Below are 17766 nucleotides of genomic sequence, written 5' to 3'. Positions count from 1 at the left end.
ATGATGACGAGAACCCCGTTCCAACACCTCCAGCTGATCGGAACATAGCTGTAAGCAGTGGTGAAGAGGATGGTGATGATGAACCTTTTGAACCCGACACTCAAGAACCACACCTTCTGAACCAGGGAGACTTAAATGATCTTGTAAGAGATCTCTCGCTGTCAAAGGCGAAGGCAGAGCTGCTTGGATCAAGGCTGCAGCAGTGGAATCTACTGGAACCTAACACCAAGATATCCTTGTTCAGAGCACGTCACAGAGACATGGCTGAGTTCTTTGAGATGGAAGACACGATGACATTCTGCAGTGACATCAACGGTCTGTTGAAAGAACTTGGGTGTGATCACGATCCTGCAGACTGGCGCCTCTTCATCGACTCGGGGAAGAACAGCTTGAAGGCTGTTTTGCTCCACAATGGCAATGAGAAACCATCAGTCCCACTGGCTCACGCGTTCGGCATGACAGAGACCTATGAGACTATGCGGCAGCTGCTTGATTCCATCAAGTACAATGACTTCAACTGGCACATCTGCGGAGACTTGAAAGTGGTGGCGCTGTTGTTAGGGCTGCAGTCAGGCTACACGAAATACATGTGCTTCCTTTGTCTCTGGGATAGCAGAGACGACAAGAATCACTGGACGAAGAAAGATTTGGAAGAGCGAAAAGAGCATGTACCTGGTCGACACAACGTGAAGCATGTCGCCCTTGTCGACCCAGCCAAGGTTTTCCTTCCACCACTCCACATAAAGCTCGGCTTGATGAAAAGTTTTGTATGGGCAATGGATCTGAATGGGCGTGGGTTTTTATACCTCAAGGAAAAGTTTGGCAACACCTTGTCGGAGGCCAAGATCAAGGCTGGTGTCTTTGTTGGACCGCAAATCCGACAGATTATGAAGGACGAAACTTTTCCGACAACTCTAAACCCCAAAGAGCTGGCAGCATGGAGGAGCTTCAAAGCTGTGACGGACAACTTCTTGGGGAACGAGCGCGCGGACAACTATGAAGAAATAGTGCAGCAGCTGCTGGAGTCATTCAGGAAACTTGGCTCCAGGATGTCCCTGAAAATCCATTTCCTACACCAGCACCTGAACTTCTTCCCTGACAACTTGGGAGCAGTCTCGGACGAGCATGGCGAGCGATTCCACCAAGAGATTTCACTCATGGAGACGCGTTACCAAGGGCGGCACAACCCGAACATGATGGGCGATTTCTGCTGGTTCCTGCATCGTGAAACTGACACAGAGCAGCACAAACGCAAAGCCAAATGCCTAAAGCATTTTTAATTACATTCTAGTGGAGTTTTTCTGTAATTTCTATAATTTTGAAGCATTCATGATGAAATAAATGAATAAATGAATTTTTGTAAATTTCATTGAAATCCTGACTTCTAGGCAATGGGAATATTTCTGTTACTGAAAATCCTGACGTGATACAGCAAAACGGTTATGATTTTTGAAATCAGCGTACCCAAATTAGTCTAAATCACTTTACACCTCTCCAGTAAAAATTTTTTGTTGTTCAGTGTAATTATATGACCATGCGAATGAAACCTTATTAACTCTATTCACCATGGATAGTGCACTCGCTCAAACGCATCAATCGTGCTCGAGTTGGACATAAAGCTAACATTTTTATCATCGTGTCGACCAGCTCACGTTAAACAGGTCTATTCACTCTTCCATCACATCATTCAGGTTTATAGACCACGGTCATCTTTTTATGCAAGATCGAGGCTTCTTTAGTTTAAAAGTATTCGAAAAAGAGATTCCTCCATCGTCCCTCATTCTCCTTGTAGGAAATTTACAACTTCAGCCGACACCTTCCATAGGGAAGTTATGCGGTGAAAGCTGTTGTCTGAATCATGCACATTTTGTCCACACCTCGTCCTCCCCCCACATCCCAGCTGATTCCGAATGCAAATTTAATTTAAAGCACCAGAGTTTACCAAACGCCACCACACTCAATTTATTTTTGATTGCTCTAAGGCTAATGGAGCATCTTTGACAGATGCTATCCCAGTAATACAACTTGTGCAGGAAAGATGCATGCACACAAACGTGCTAAAGTAGGACAGTGTATGAATGCTCCCATATTTGCAAAAATGCGACATTGGCAGAAAAAAAAAATATATAACAGCTTGGAAGACACAAATATAAAGAAAAGTAACGAATGACTGGACAAAGATAAAGGGCACACCAATGTGTAGAATTATCAGATCATGAATCAAGCTCCATACAGAGGGTCGGTGCTGCTCGAGCAGTTTCTATGACTCGGGTTACAATCCTGGACGGGTCAGCACTCCCGTCACAAATGAGGATGTAGTGTTATTGCAGGTGCAAAAACAATATGTAGATAACTGTTGAGATTAAATGCAGTTTCACCAGCAAAGACAGACAAACAAGTGGGATGTATGTCGACAGACATACAGACAGACAGACAAGTGCACCTGGTCAGAAATAAATTCCTGGCAAAGAATTTCAAAGATTTCTCTTACTTTTAACATTATCATGACATCTGTAAATTGTACCAGATATAGTACAAATTTAAAGATGGAAAGGAATACTTGGGAGATGACAAGTCCAGTTGGAAATCAAAAGATAAAATATGCAGCATCGCAATAACAGAGCTTACCTGAAGCTTACACGAAAGATCTGACGTCGAGCAGTGCTCTCAGTGTGGGTTCCATTTTCAAGAACCTCACTGAGGTTCTGGCCACCCTCTTGAGGAAAGGTTAGGCCTGTTCCATTGTCAAATCCATGAAGCATCTCCCAAAACATGACATCTCCGGGACCATGTTGGTCATGGTCTGAGCACAAGGCACCGCCAGGGCATGGCTCCGACAGAAGAAGACATGACCGTCCATCAGGACCAAGGCGATATTCCTCCACACAGCTGTCATGTTGAGGATGAGAGAAAGTAAAAACAAAGGACATTATTAAAGGTTAACAAACCTTACATCAACAAATGAACAACACAGACACCCAAAATTGTAAACATATGACTGCCAGAGCATCTAGTGCATTCTGAAAGCAAACCCAAAGATCATACAAATGAATTGGTTAAGGATGTGTCAGACTTTTGCTCTTGTTCGTGCGGGCTATTACAATCGGCAATTTAAAAGATGTGACAAGACATGCCAGAGAAACTGAACATTCCATTGTCATGATTATGTAAAGTGTAAATGGCATCACAGAAAATCATCTCAGAGATAAATTTGTGGATGAATGAGAAATATATGGCAAGGTGGCAATAACTGCAGGGTTGAGGATAATGGCGAAACAAAAGAAACATTCTTTCAACAGACATTTAATTGGCACATACAAGCGACTATTAGAAAATAAAGGCCTTGGTCTGCCTTGACACAGAGCATGACCTGGGGCTAGAAATACACATATTGGGGCCAGGAATAAAGGTTATATATTATTATATGTATTTATTAAAATGTTTGTGTTGTTCTTTCATGGCTGAACCATAGCACATAGAGGCTCCAAATTTTGTGTGTAAGTGCTTCGGAATCTGCGCAAGGTTTTAAGCTACCACATGTTGGCCTTGACATCCGTTTTGAGGCCACCACGGGTCACTATAAAGTGTGTATTGGGATGTAGGGTAAGGCAGTGCTGCTACTGGCCTGCAGGCAAAAGGTATCCACCATGAGGCCAACAACAGTTTTTCAAAAACCACCACCGGGAAAAGCTCAACAAGCAGCTCAGCACCATATATCCCCCCCCACCCCCCAATCCCCGGTTCAGCCTCTGCTCGTATTTAAATATAAATTTTGATGTCAGAATGCCTTCCAGGGGGTAACTTTGCGTGGTATAGCAATCCTTATTTCCCTTAGTGCCTGTTTCGAATCAGTGTGAGGTAATTTGATTGTGATGTAGGATTACGTGTTGTCATATGTCGAGAAAGCTGTTTCTGTCCGAAATGTCATTTTTAACACTTCGATAGGCCACGGACACAAAAAGCCACCATGAAACTGAGAGCATGCCAATGATCTGGGTGAAAGGTCAGAACTGGTTGCACCACCCACAGACTAGACTCCCTCATCCACGGATTATCTGGGGGGCAGGGGGGGGGATTAACACCCGTGCAAATGGCAGCAGAGCCGGATGGTGTTGGTGGCATCACGGACTGAAGTGGGAGCTAAACAAAAAAGGAGAGTGGTTCAAACTGTGGGGGAAGAGATGCACGGAAACTGTGCAGGGAAAGCTACGCAAGGACCCTTGCACAAGACGCATCTACTTGCAGCCTTCCAAACAACATGCCCCCACCACAAGCCGTGCCCACTTCCACCTCGTCTAGCTCCAGCTCATGGCACAAACTGTGTTTCCCACAGTGGATGTATCACCACTTGGAACTTGTTGCATCCTGTCGGGCGCAGCGTTTGGTACTGTCATTCCTCTGGTCCTTTCTTCTGTTGTGTGCATGAGGCCCTTAAGGATTAGATACTTAATGAGTTACCGCTTGTTCGTTACTCCGGGGTACACATGGATTTATTGTAAGTAATTAAAATGCTTCCCTGTGATCCCGCCATTCGCCTGTTTTTAATACACCATTACAAATTCACCTGGTCTTCGAGCGATTTGAATCTGATCGGAGTTACTCACCTGCCTGGCTCAGGCATTCCACCGAAATATGGTAAGACAGCAAACAGGCCCAAAACCCAATTCAGAGAATAAATCAATTGGCCGGTACAACCACTTTGATGCAGTTCGTCGGATATATCTGTACTAATAAATGTCAATGTGTGTGTGTGTGTATGTGTGTATGTGTGTATGTGTGTATGTGTGTATGTGTGTATGTGTGTATGTGTGTATGTGTGTATGTGTGTATGTGTGTATGTGTGTATGTGTGTGTATGTGTGTGTGTGTGTGTGTGTGTGTGTGTGTGTGTGTGTGTGTGTGTGTGTGTGTGTGTGTGTGTGTGTGTGTGTGTGTGTGTGTGTGTGTGTGTGTGTGTGTGTGTGTGTGTGTGTGTGTGAGAGAGAGAGAGAGAGAGAGAGAGAGAGAGAGAGATTGAGAGAGAGAGAGAGAGAGAGAGAGAGAGAGATGGATAGAGAGAGATAGAGATAGAGATAGAGATAGAGATAGAGATAGAGATAGAGATAGAGATAGAGATAGAGATAGAGATAGAGATAGAGATAGAGATAGAGATAGAGATAGAGATAGAGATAGAGACAGAGATAGAGAGAGAGAGAGAGAGAGAGAGAGATAGATAGAGAGATAGATAGAGATAGAGATAGAGATAGAGATAGAGATAGAGATAGAGATAGAGATAGAGATAGAGATAGAGATAGAGATAGAGAGAGAGAGAGAGAGAGAGAGAGAGAGAGAGAGAGAGAGAGAGAGAGTATCTCCTCCATAATTCGAAAACCATGAAACCTCGTGGCCCCAAACTTTGCATGCATACGAAGGGAACTCCAAGGGAGTGCATGGATGAAAACTGGGTGTTTGGGTTAAGTAAAACACCCCTTTTTAAAAGATAATTTATGGCCTTATTTAATTATCCTTTATCAAGGCTTCATCCTTGGTCAACACGTTGGGTTAGCCCGCTCTCCCTCGGGGTCTAAATTCGCCATTTTTTTTGGCCTGCTCAATTTGGGTCAGGCCGCAACGATTTCTCAACGATAAAGTGCCCAATTTTTTATTTTATTACTTTCCTCACTCATATCAAGTACCTGATCTCATATCTACGAAATGGTGTGTACATGGCAATGCTTAAAAATGCCAGGAGATGCCAGTTTTCATGGATTTATTTCATTTCTGCACATGCGATAAGCTCTAGAATATCTTAATCTGAGGCAAATTTCAAAATTTAAACTGCAGGCATTGAACTTAGCAGCAGTTTCGACTGCTAAAAAATCAAGTGTTCATTTGTCCAATTTGGACATTGTTTGACATGCCGAGTGTATCTGAGTGGTGTTTGTTTTGACTGAAAGCTAATTGCTTAACAACCCAGTGCAGTGATGTCAAACACCATTCAGAGATGACTGCAGATGTTCAGAGTATCAAATAATGTGTGAATTCAACTCTTTGGGTGTAAAGCTTTGAATTTAGACCAAAAAGTTCAATTTTTGTCTCATCTGACAACAAAACGTTTCTTCACATGCTTGCAGTATCATTAAGATGCTTTTTTTACAAACTCCATACGAGCTTTTAGACGTATCTTTTTCAGGAATAGCTTCTTTATTGCCACCTCTCCATGGAGGTCAGCTTTGTGAAGGGAACGGGATATTGTTGATTGATGAACACTGACCCCCATCTCAGACATCGAGCTTGCAGATCTTTCAAAGTCATTGCTGGATTTACAGTGACATCCTGAACCAGATTCCTGCTTGCCCAGCTGCTGAGTTTGGATGGGTGACCTGATCTGGGTAGCGTCTGGGTGGTGTGATACGTCTTCCACTTCTTCATGATGGATTTCACCGTACTCAAAGGGATAATGAGTAACTGAAATATTCTTATAACCCTCTCCTGAACAGTGCTTCTCCACCACTTTATGTCTGATTTCCTTGGAAAGCTGCTTGGTCTTCATGTTTGCCTTGTTTGTTGACCAAGAGAGTTGCACCTTAAAACACCTTAGATAAGTGGGGGAGATTAATTTCTAAGTTAAGCCACTGATGACATACAGGTGAAACCTATTACACTTATTTTGTCACCTTTCAAACAAATAATTTGCTCATGAAGTGATTTTTAGGTTAATTTGGCAAATGGCTTGAATACTTATCCCACTGATAACCATCTGATTTTCTCTGTGAATCTAACTTATTCACATTTTATCTTCACTTGAAAAAAAATCCTTATCACTTTGGAGTAGTTTGTGAAGACTCTATTTGATTTGAAAGCCTCGTGAAATAAGCTCAGGTGGCATCAAAATGTGAAAACTTTGGAAGAGGGTTGAATACTTTTGCAGGCCACTGTACAAACTTGAGTAATAATGTGGTATACCAAGCTCAGATGTCCTTCGTAGGCATGGCATACTATCATTCGATGCATCATCATTCGGAAGGGTTGTTATGGTGGCTGTTCAACATGCGAGAATTTAATGGGATTTGAAATATTTCACGAAACTGTTCAAAATGAGTCGGCTACTCCATCCGAGTACCCTGGCCAAATTATAATTTCTTACCGGAGTTGATGGGTCCTTTGACGGGGAATCCTGCAGTGAAAGAAGTGACCTGTCGAGATTTAATTATCGGTTGTGAAAATGAACATTACCAAATGTAGCTGTCTCTCTGACTTACGGAATGAAAAATATAATATTTTAGAAGCTTATCATTTGATCACTTAATGCATCTTTCTGGAGGAATTTAAATAAATTTTGCATCTTGTGCAAGGTGACTCTCAACCCCCAGCCACTCCCCCTCTCCCTGACAACTCCCCTCGTTACTTCCAAATGCCATGGACTCTCATTCCCATTCCAAGCTTTAAAACCCCAACATATCCTTCAATAATGATGCAAAACAACCAGGACTTATTCATTCATAACGACTTTATTACAACTCCAAACCTCACTCATGCTTCTCACACAGTCAATTTATTTAATTTAATGGCACATTACTCATTACATTCCTGGGTTGGCTCAACTGGCTGAGCTTCTGTATTGCAATCTGGTGATTTCAGGATCAAGTCCCAATCCCATTGGGTCGGAATGGTGAAAGCACCCAGTGTGTTTTCAGTCATTGGCCTCTCTACACTTGGTATATAGCCATGCTCTAATAACAATGATTCAAACTGCAGATTATGCACATGTGCTTTATTTGTTTTGAAACTGCACGTCTGTTTGATTACTCTTTAAAGTCATCAATTTGTTTCATATTCATTGGGGTCACGGGAGGGGACTACAGGGGGAAGGGGTTTTCTAAAATATCAAAATTAAAAATATAAGGGAATGGAGCATGCTCGGCGATTAAGAAAAGAGAGGTTACTTGATTGTGGAAGGAATGGGAAGAGAAGGGAAAGAAGTTTGGGAGGAAATAAGAGTAAGGGGAGAGAATGGAAGGTGGGGGATAAAGAAGATGGGGATGCAGCTGAAGTTCTGCCGTATTTCCATCAATGCATAGATATCTCCTTTCCAAATGAGGAATTTCTGACCTGCAAAACATGTGAATGTTGTAGGTGGTTGTATCATCAGGCATGGGGACAGTCTGCTGCAGGCAGAGCTGTTCACAACCACCATTTTGCCCGTCTGAACAGTCTACGCCTTGCCGGTAGTCATAACAACCAGAGCCATCCTTCATCGGCCGCAGGCCAATGGGGCACTGGATAGAGACAAGGAAACACAAGACACCAGTGAGAAACTTGGGAAAGTATGGTCCAAACTTTATAATGTTCTGCAGCAACATCAAGTCTGTCTAATACGTCTATTGAATGTTACTTCCTGGAGGTGTCACATTAGTATTGAGCAGTCCCTGACTTTCTGTATTGGCACTGCCCATCTACCCTCCTGGTATAGTTAAAACAAGTTGTTGGAGTTTGTTCAAGGTATGAGCGAACAATGGCTTACTTTTTTCAAAATGCAATGTAGGATCTTTAACGTTCCCAAAATAATGCCACCGGTACCTTCCACAATAAAAAGTTAGAATGGAATCAAGCTTTCTTTTGGACACAACAATCTTCCACGTTTATTACTTTAAATAAGGCAAGGAGGCTAACAATTTGGTGATATTGATGAACATTATGATTTTACAAGCAATGATTTAGATTTATGCAATCATCATGGTGGCAAAAGAATGAGACAAGGCTGATAATGATTCAATACTTCCTGACTGTGAGCTCATATCGAAATAAATAGGAAAAGATGGACTGTGAGTGAGAGTTATTGATAAGAAATATAAAATATAAGAGAAAAAAAAAATAAACCAGAAAAATGTTACAGGGAAAACAACAACAGCAACAACATCAACAGCAACAACGGTGTCAAGAGTAAAACTGTTCTTGCAATTGCAAAAAAGTTAACGCATACTGGTGAACAATATACCCGTTAATCCCTAACCATTTGAAATTAAAAGAAGCAGATTAATTGTCGTTTTATCAGGTGATTATTCGATTTGAACGTGCTATGATTTTGCAAGCTTACATTCCTGACAATGTAGATCAACGAATCCATATCGACTCCACAGGTGAAGTCACATGACTGCAATTTCTCAAAATGAACACACCAGAGTGTTGGAAGGTGCTTGTTGTTTCCTTCACAAAATTTGTGAACTACCGGGGGAATTTTGCCCAAAAGATAGGTAAAAAATTTCAGAACCACAACCAGAGCATTCACCGAGTCTGAGAGGTCAGTGGATTGATCCCTGGCTGAGTCGTACCATCCATCCATCCATCCATTGGGACCGTACTCTGGACAGAGCGTCGGTGCTGCCGAAGCGGTCTCCTGGGCTATTGGGCACAATCCTGGACGGGTCGCTACTCCCACGCAGAATCGTACCTGACATTAAAAAAAATGGTATGTGCTCCTTCCTTGTATTTAAAAATGATGTAGCACTGTATGGACAAACAACCATGTATTGGTAATAATAGTGCAGGCTTTGATGGGCCTAATGGCCTCCTCCTGAAGTTCCTTATAAGGGAACTGATTATTATAACCCAGAGATTGGTGATGTTAATCATTCCATGGTCACTGGTGCCACAGACAGAGGTCAAATGACGCCAATCGAAGGGGATATTTTTCGCACACGATTTCATTTTCAACATTACAATGGCACAATTGGTAAATTTCAACATTCATTTTGGAAATACTTCAAAATGTAATGTGAATCACTTTATTTGTATTTAATCTTCCTTTTCCCCAATAAATTCATTTTTAGTTGGCCGAATGTTGATTCAACCTCCTCCTCTCCTTAGGTTCAATGAACATATTCTTTCTCGTGTGTCAGCGCTGCAAAAGCAGTCTCTGGGCAGACATTACTGTTGCAAACTTGAGCCTCCTTTTACTGGCAGAGATCCAATTGACTGTCCCAAGGAAATGATGCGTCATCGCCCCAATGGTCCAAAACATCTTGCTCACTGTGATCCATTCTCAGCAGAGAATGGCCAAGTGAAATAGCCCTTGTAAGTGTAAGCATTATTTAGGCCCCGTTGGACTTAGTCCAAAATGGGGGCTAATGGATTTGGTGTCAATTTTTATGTCCGTGTGTACGTGCGTCCGCAACCACATCTTGGACATGTATGGACTAATTTTATTTGTGCTCGGCACAAAGACAACACATGATGGTGTACATATGCGCACCATTTTTTTTTTCGATATCAGATCCAATATGGCCGACTGGTGGCCATTTTAGTGGTAATAAAAACACCCGATGTTGAACACGTCCTCAACCATTTCTCAGATATGCATTTACTGATGTTGTTAGAACTTGGCACACAGATGAAGAATGATGGCTCACATATGTGCATATCGTAGGTGTAACCACACGCCATGATCTCGCCACTCTCCGGTCTCCACACCTCAGAGAGTGCTGTAATACCGATGTTCAAACGCTTGAGTTCAGATGACAACAGACAGGTGATCATCCTCTCTTAGGGATAGGATATTATAGGTACCCACTGGAAGGTACCGCCTCAGGATAACCCGAGGAGACCACCGTCTGGTGGACGACACCTCAGCACCACTCCGCCACACACCACCACAATCTGACCCAGGAAGTTTACCCCATGCTTTTCCTCCGAGTTAACTTCAACAAGCCAGTCTGGATTGGATGATGGCACAGGTATGCAAAGATTATATATATATATATATATATATATATATATATATATATATATATATATATATATATATATATATATATATATATATATCCTTCACTCTAATGAAATAAATAATCGAGAAGAGAAATTCGTTTTATCCGAAGTCTCTGTGTAGAGAAATATTGGGCTGGCAAGATAGTCTACACTCGAAAGGTATGCACACTCACCTCTGAGCTGTCTTACCTGCGTTCGAAATCCGTCTCAGCGATAAACTGTCATCGTGTTATTTTTCACGCAAGGAGGGAGATTCATTAATGTGTGTGCCATCCCTCAAATGGACGTTAAACTGGGTTGACGTTAAATGTGAACCTCCCCCCCACCACCCCCACATCCATGTTATGACTCTGATATAATTGGAATGTCCCTGGTGGGGGAAGAGCCCCAGCATGTCTTTGCTCTTATCAGCTTCTTAATAGTTTCCCATAAGGTCTCTGAAGGAGCTGTTTTCTGAGCTGCCAGAAAACATGAATATAAATTCCTGAATTTTCAATGTAATTGCCTTCGAACCACGAGGCAGTAAGATTCAAAAGTAAGACAATACAAATGAGCCAAAAGTATACGATAATCTCCTTCAGCGAAGAGAGGATGCAAATTCTGTAAATAAAATAACCTATGTCTACATACTACATACTATACACGAAGTCACCAAATCCGATCACACACATCATATCCATCCACGCGAGTTCACAACTCGACTCAAAATCATTTGTCATCGTCTTCCCACTGGCAGTCAGTGCAGGAATTTGTTATTTTGTGAAGGTATCAGCACAAAATGGCTTTCTCTGTTTGAAAGTGCCCATTTTATAAATGTGCATTCAGTGACAGCTCACACAGAGGACAGGGGACAGCTGGCTATACAGTCCTTTGAAGGATGATGTACTCTGCGATGCACCTCCCTGCCTGCAAATCACCAAGATGATAGTTTATAAGCTGGAGAGCCAACCCAGACTAGACAGCTCAAGGGCAAGTACACCATTTCTGAGCTATATTGTCAGCCTCTTCTCTTACTATGGTGGAACTATCAACAATACCTCAAGATTCATTGTCGTGACAGAGCATTGGTGCATTTACGACAAGTTGTGAATGTTTCCTGGGATACGGTCCAATCCAGAACAGGTCGTGACCTCATTGCAAGGTGTGAACATTTCAACTGAGTGGCAAACCTAGCTGGAACAGCTATGTTTGACCAATGTCAGACCTGGGTTGGCATCTTCACGGTTGCCCATATGCACATCGTCATGTTGGTTCAACTTTCACTTTTAAATGGAAATAGGCAGTTGGTCTTGTGGATACCGACAACTTTCAGACAATGTCCGATGTTATTCGGCGTTGGCCCAACACTGACTTTCCACGTTCGCCCAACGACTGGTTGTAACTGTTGGATTAATGCAGCTGTACCATCAAGGATGGGAATCAAATCCATACGAGTGAGGAAAATGCAACAAGGATTTCACTACTCGAACAAAAATCTACTCTTTCCGTATTTTATACACTGAAAAATAAACACTACATCATTGGACATCAAGGATTGACTACTAGTTACACATAATATGGGAAATGTCAACAACACAGGAACTAGAGAATGTTCATATAATGTTTGTCATATCCACCTATTGGAAACATATTCTGCCGATTTAAAATTACAATGTGGGGGTGTGGGTTGGGGCTGTTGACTCGTCTATGCTGAAAATGTAATATGTCAAATGGTTTCCCTTTTATTAAAAAAAAAATGCTTCAAATGTGTTTAAAAGAGTAACTTGAGCTTATGTTCTAAAAACAGTTTCCTCTTCAAATTATAAAGATCCCTCTACCTTTCCACTATAACCTGAGCATTGATTGGCGTGCACGTCTTGAGCTCCCCTCGGGGTGGCGGCGAGGGGAGAGGGGGGTAACACAGATGAAATATTATCAAAAACATCACTTTCAAATATACAACGGAAAATATTGACTGTTATTTTATTACCTCTGCCACCGAAGGTGGAAAGAGGTTCTGTTTTCACCCCTGTCTGTCTGTCTGTCTTTGTTTGTATGTCAGTCACCTGCAGGTCACAATTTCAAACCGATCTTCATGAAACTTCATCACATGGTAGAGTTCGTCATAAGCAAGAAGCCTATTGTTTTTGAGGTCAAAAGGTCACCATGAGCCAATGGTCAACAAATTTGTCAAATTTCTAAAATCCTCATTTTCATCCAATTTATTGACTTGAAATTTGAAGAGAATTTATATTCCAGGTCAATGAATTCAACCACATGTTATTTTTGAGATTATCCTTGGCCAAAAGGTCAACATAGGCCAAAGGTCAACAACTGAGGTGGGGTTTCTAAAATCCTCAATTTTCATCTGATTGACTTGAAATTTAAAGAGGATTTATATTTCAGGTCACTGAATTCAACCACCAGTTATTTTTGAGCGCAACATAGACCAAAAGATCAACTCAGGTGAGATTTCTAAAATCCTCAATTTTCATCCCATTGACTTGAAATTTGAAGAGGATTTATATTTCAGGTCACTGAATTCAACCAGCAGTTATTTTTTAGTTCAAGATTGATCAAAAGGTCAACATAGGGTCAAGGTCACCAACTAAGATGGTATTTCTAAAATCCTCAGTTTTCATCCAATTGACTTGAAATTTGAAGAGGATTTATATTTCAGGTTGCTGAATTCAACCACCCAATTGTTTTTTCGGTCCACAATGAACAAAAGGTAAACAAAGCCCAAAGGTCAACAACTATGGTTAGATTTCTAAAATGCTCAATTTTCATCCCGTTAAATTGAAATTTGAAGATGATTTATATTTCAGGTCGCTGAATTCAACCAGCTAATTATTTTCCTGGTCAACATAGACCAAAAGATCAACATCATCCAAAGGTCCACAATTAAGGTTAGATTTAAAAATCCTTCATTTTCATCCCGTTGACTTGAAATTTGAAGAGTATTTACATATTTGGTCATTGAATTCAGCCACTAATTATTTTTTAAGGTCACATTTGTTTTATGGATTTCGCAAGTATCGTGTTATGCACAACATCTTTTTTGTTTGTTTGCTTGTGTGCAGGATATCTCAAAAAGTTGTGGACGGATTTGAATGAAACTTGGTGGGCCGGTTGGGGGTGTGACAAGGATGAAGTGATTTGATTTTGTTGAAGATCCGGATCCGGCTATTACAACTTTGTCTCTCTTTATCATTAAAAGATAGTGCCAACAAATATATATATATATATATATATATATATATATATATATATATATATATATATATATATATATATATATATATATATATATATATATATATAGTAGGACGGTTTGAAGACAAAGTGGGAGAGGCGAGATTGAGATGGTTTGGACATGTGCACAGGAGGAAGCGGAGTATATCGGGAGAAGGATGCTGAGGATGGAGCCACCAGGTAGGAGGAGAAGAGGAAGGCCAAAGAAGAGGTTCATGGATGCGGTTAGGGCGGATATGCGGGTGGTTGGAGTGTCAATGGAAGATGTGGAGGATAGAGCGAAATGGAGATGGATGATCTGCTGTGGCGACCCCTAACGGGAGCAGCCGAAAGAAGAAGAAGAAGATATGTATATAGTATGATAACTCAAAAGTTGTGGACGGATTCAGCCGAAACTTGGACAGGTTCGGTGTGTGACAAGGACAAATTGATTTGATTTTGGAGAAGATCTGAACCCAGATCCGGATACAATAATTTTTTAATTTTTAAAGTGAGTCTTCAACATTGAGAGATGGGACCAAAAACGATATATAGCATGATGTATCAAAAATTTATTGGGCCCAATATGTTCTACTGGATCAGACATTGCGTGGCAGAGGTATGCACTCTACCGTGTGGTGTGCCCTTCTAGTTTCACATATTATAGACAGAAATATCTCCTTCATGAAGTTCCCTTCAAGCTCAAATGAAACTGGTGACTCAGAATGAAAATTGTTGATAAAGTCGAAACAAAATCAAGTTTTATTCAAGCACAAAGTATGAACACTTTTGTGTAAATGCAAACACGCACGCACGCACGCACGCACGCGCGCACGCACGCGCGCACGCACGCGCGCACGCACGCACACACACACACACACACACACACACACACACACACACACACACACACACACACACACACACACACACACACACACACACACACACACACACTTTTCTGGATAAGCATATGCTTTTTGATGAAACTTAGAACCAATTTTTTTAATTTTGCAAAATTCTGAATACTTTGCCTGCTCACCTCTATTTCCCCAATGCACTGTGGGCGATGTGAGAAACAAGGTGAAAGGCCATTTTTGTGTTGGCAAACCACATTATTGCACAAAAAGCCAGGTACATGACGACTATGACTCTGGCACACAGCTCAATGGCATGAGAGTGGAACGGAGGAGGGACGTATTTGTATTGGGGTCTAAAGGGGTAAAAAGGTCATTTGCAATAGAAAGGTATGGATAAGATAAGTACAAATAAATTGCACGAAGGTGTTATTGTCGAGATCTTGGAGGATCATGGTGAGCAGGAGGCAAGATGGCACAAATCTTTCAGTTGGCACCTCGTAGCAGGGCTTAGCTAAGTAATTATAACAGGATTAGGGGAGCCCATAGCTGCACCTCATGTTGAGCCTTATGCCTGGCTTTCAGCGTGCCCTTTTTAGATTGCTTGGTTTTATTTCTGTGAATCCCATTGCTTACTCACTTCAAATACTTCACTCTTTAATTAGGAGTGGGATTACTTAATTTGTAACTTCCTGACAAGAGCATCATGACAGGCATGCAATCAAGTTGTTTGTTTATAATATAGTTTGTTTGTATTCAGCTGCCATCAATTTCCAACCTCGAAGCAGTGTTCTGCGAGCTTTGCCGCAAATGAAGTCAAAAGCTCAAACATTCGAATTCAGCATGAACTGCTCTTCTGGTTACCAGATAGCTGTTTCAGGTTATCAACCAACATTCTGATTCTGATTAGTACGAGTTTCCTCCATTATAAATAACCATTTGTTCTTGAGATTATTTTCTCACTGCGTATGCGGTCCACTTTCAGGCATGAAAGTGAGCAAACGATGACAATGAGTCAACATAACGAAAAACAAAACACCTAAGGTGAAATTAATATCCTACGCAGCTTTTTGGGTGACGAGAAATCGGGTGTTGGATTTATGAAAAAGTTTTTTTTTCCATGCAATATTGAGATGGCGGACCAGAGAAGGTCACAGGAAGCTCTAAACCGGTGCCTTTCCTCACTATCTACTCTTTGCCATGCGTTTCGATGATTGGGTGCGCTGTTGAATGCCAGGCTGGGATTTGCATGTTTGCTTGTTAATCCTCTGGATTTTGCTTGGCTTTGCTGTAATTCAGCCATTGAAGCCCGGTCAGACAATAATTTTCCTTGCTGACATTGAGAATTAATTACAAGGATCCCCCATTGAGGGTTTCCATGTGTACAAAAGCCGTGTGACGAGAAAGACCTTTCAGGGTTACTGCTTGTGATGGACCAATCTAAAAGTCACAAGATACATATTGAAAATGGAAGACCTTTTGGGTTTAATTTTTGAGCAATAAAGAAAATCAGCAAACCTGTGAAGTAAGCTTCTGGAGTCCAGGCAAGCTAAACTATTTGCCCTGATTGCCTTGTTGTCTTCCATAGCAATTATCCCAAAGTTGTATGGATCTCACGATAAACAATATGCATATATGTCGTACAATTAATAACTTTTTTTTTACATGTGGTAATTCAATGACTTTCTTCTGACAACCTTTCCTGTTCTGTCAAGTTAAGCAAGGCCTTGTGGGTACATAGCATTGACAGTGAAGGCCAATTATCCACTGTGGCCGCTCTGAGCATCATAACCACACCGATGCTACATCCAGAAGGATGTTGGGAGCAGAGTGTGAGCTGCATAGTGTGCAGAATTTATCGAACGCCCATTCTTGCTGCCACATTTCCTGTCTGATTGATGTTTTGTGCGATGTGTAAATTCCTCCCAGAGCAACCTATTACGACAGGTGTAGTGTTATCGAGGGGAAAAGGCGAGTGTGCATGAGCTACCCTTGGGTACCTTCGGCCCACCCCTAACAAACGCTGTGATTCTTGCACCCCACCCCATCGTTTTTCCTCCCTTAACCGAAATAGATTTTAACTCTTTCCCCTTTTACCCCGTCTTTCATTTCCGATCGTTATTTTTCTGCCCAAGCTGTAGGATTTCTGTTGCACCTTTTCCTTTGTAAATTTACATTCTTAAAGAAAATCTCATCACAGAACCTTTCACGTTTGCAAAGTTCGGCTGATCTGGACTATCTCAATATTGTGGACAGGTTTGAAAGTTTTTGGTTTCTTCGTTTGTCCTGACATTTTGCAAAAAGTTGATTCGACACAATGAAATGTACATTAGTTCGTCATGAGGAAGACTTTTCGAATCACAACCTGTGGATTTCAAAATCTTTCAAACGAAACTGATAATGTAAAAAGGTTCGGACACAATGGCATCCAAACGTCATTTCCTGTAGACTACATCCTTCTGTCACATGATGCAGATTACTTATTCCTTTTTGTGCGAGTGCAGGCTTACCATAATGGACACATGACTACACTTTGACATTTTTATCTCTATCTTTTGCTTTTAGGTGTGTGTGTGTGTGTGTGTGTGTGTGTGTGTGTGTGTGTGTGTGTGTGTGTGTGTGTGTGTGTGTGTGTGTGTGTGTGTGTGTGTGTGTGTGTGTGTGTGTTGCTTTCACCCCACAAGCAATAGGAACCAGCTTTGATTGCCGGGAATGGAGAAACTTAAGCAGTTTCCTTACTGCAAATGCCTTTGCTTACCAAGCAATAAGCAGAAATCCGGCTGTTAGTCGATCGACGGATCACTTTCTGCGGTAATGGTTCTGTCAGTGTGGACAGCAAGTGGTCTGCTCTTCTCAGGTAATCATTGACGCCAGGTTAGATGGCATGCTATTTTACAATGTGGTTGTGCGGGTAACAGCTCCGATGCTATAAACAAATTAATTTACCATTC

General features: G+C 41.5%; 1 protein-coding gene across 5 annotated transcripts in view; it reads right to left on the bottom strand.

Annotated features, from left to right (window-relative positions):
* Positions 1–17766, bottom strand: part of LOC147012574 (astrotactin-2-like) — a 954475-nt gene that overhangs the window by 202738 nt on the left and 733971 nt on the right. For all 5 annotated transcript variants that reach the window (XM_085853556.1, XM_085853558.1, XM_085853557.1 and 2 more), the window contains 2 exons: positions 8091–8257; positions 2629–2889 (listed from right to left, as the gene is read on the bottom strand). In XM_085853556.1, the coding sequence (XP_085709682.1) occupies positions 2629–2889; positions 8091–8257 (428 nt within the window). The remainder of the gene's footprint in view (positions 1–2628; positions 2890–8090; positions 8258–17766) is intronic.

The sequence above is a fragment of the Eptatretus burgeri genome, chromosome 14, assembly GCF_056783735.1.
Source record: "Eptatretus burgeri isolate ZD-2024b chromosome 14, Ebu_testis_v1, whole genome shotgun sequence".
NCBI classification, from domain to species: domain Eukaryota; kingdom Metazoa; phylum Chordata; class Myxini; order Myxiniformes; family Myxinidae; genus Eptatretus; species Eptatretus burgeri.
The sequence above is the reverse complement of the archived record's forward strand: the minus strand, read 5'-3'. Positions and strand labels throughout refer to the sequence as shown.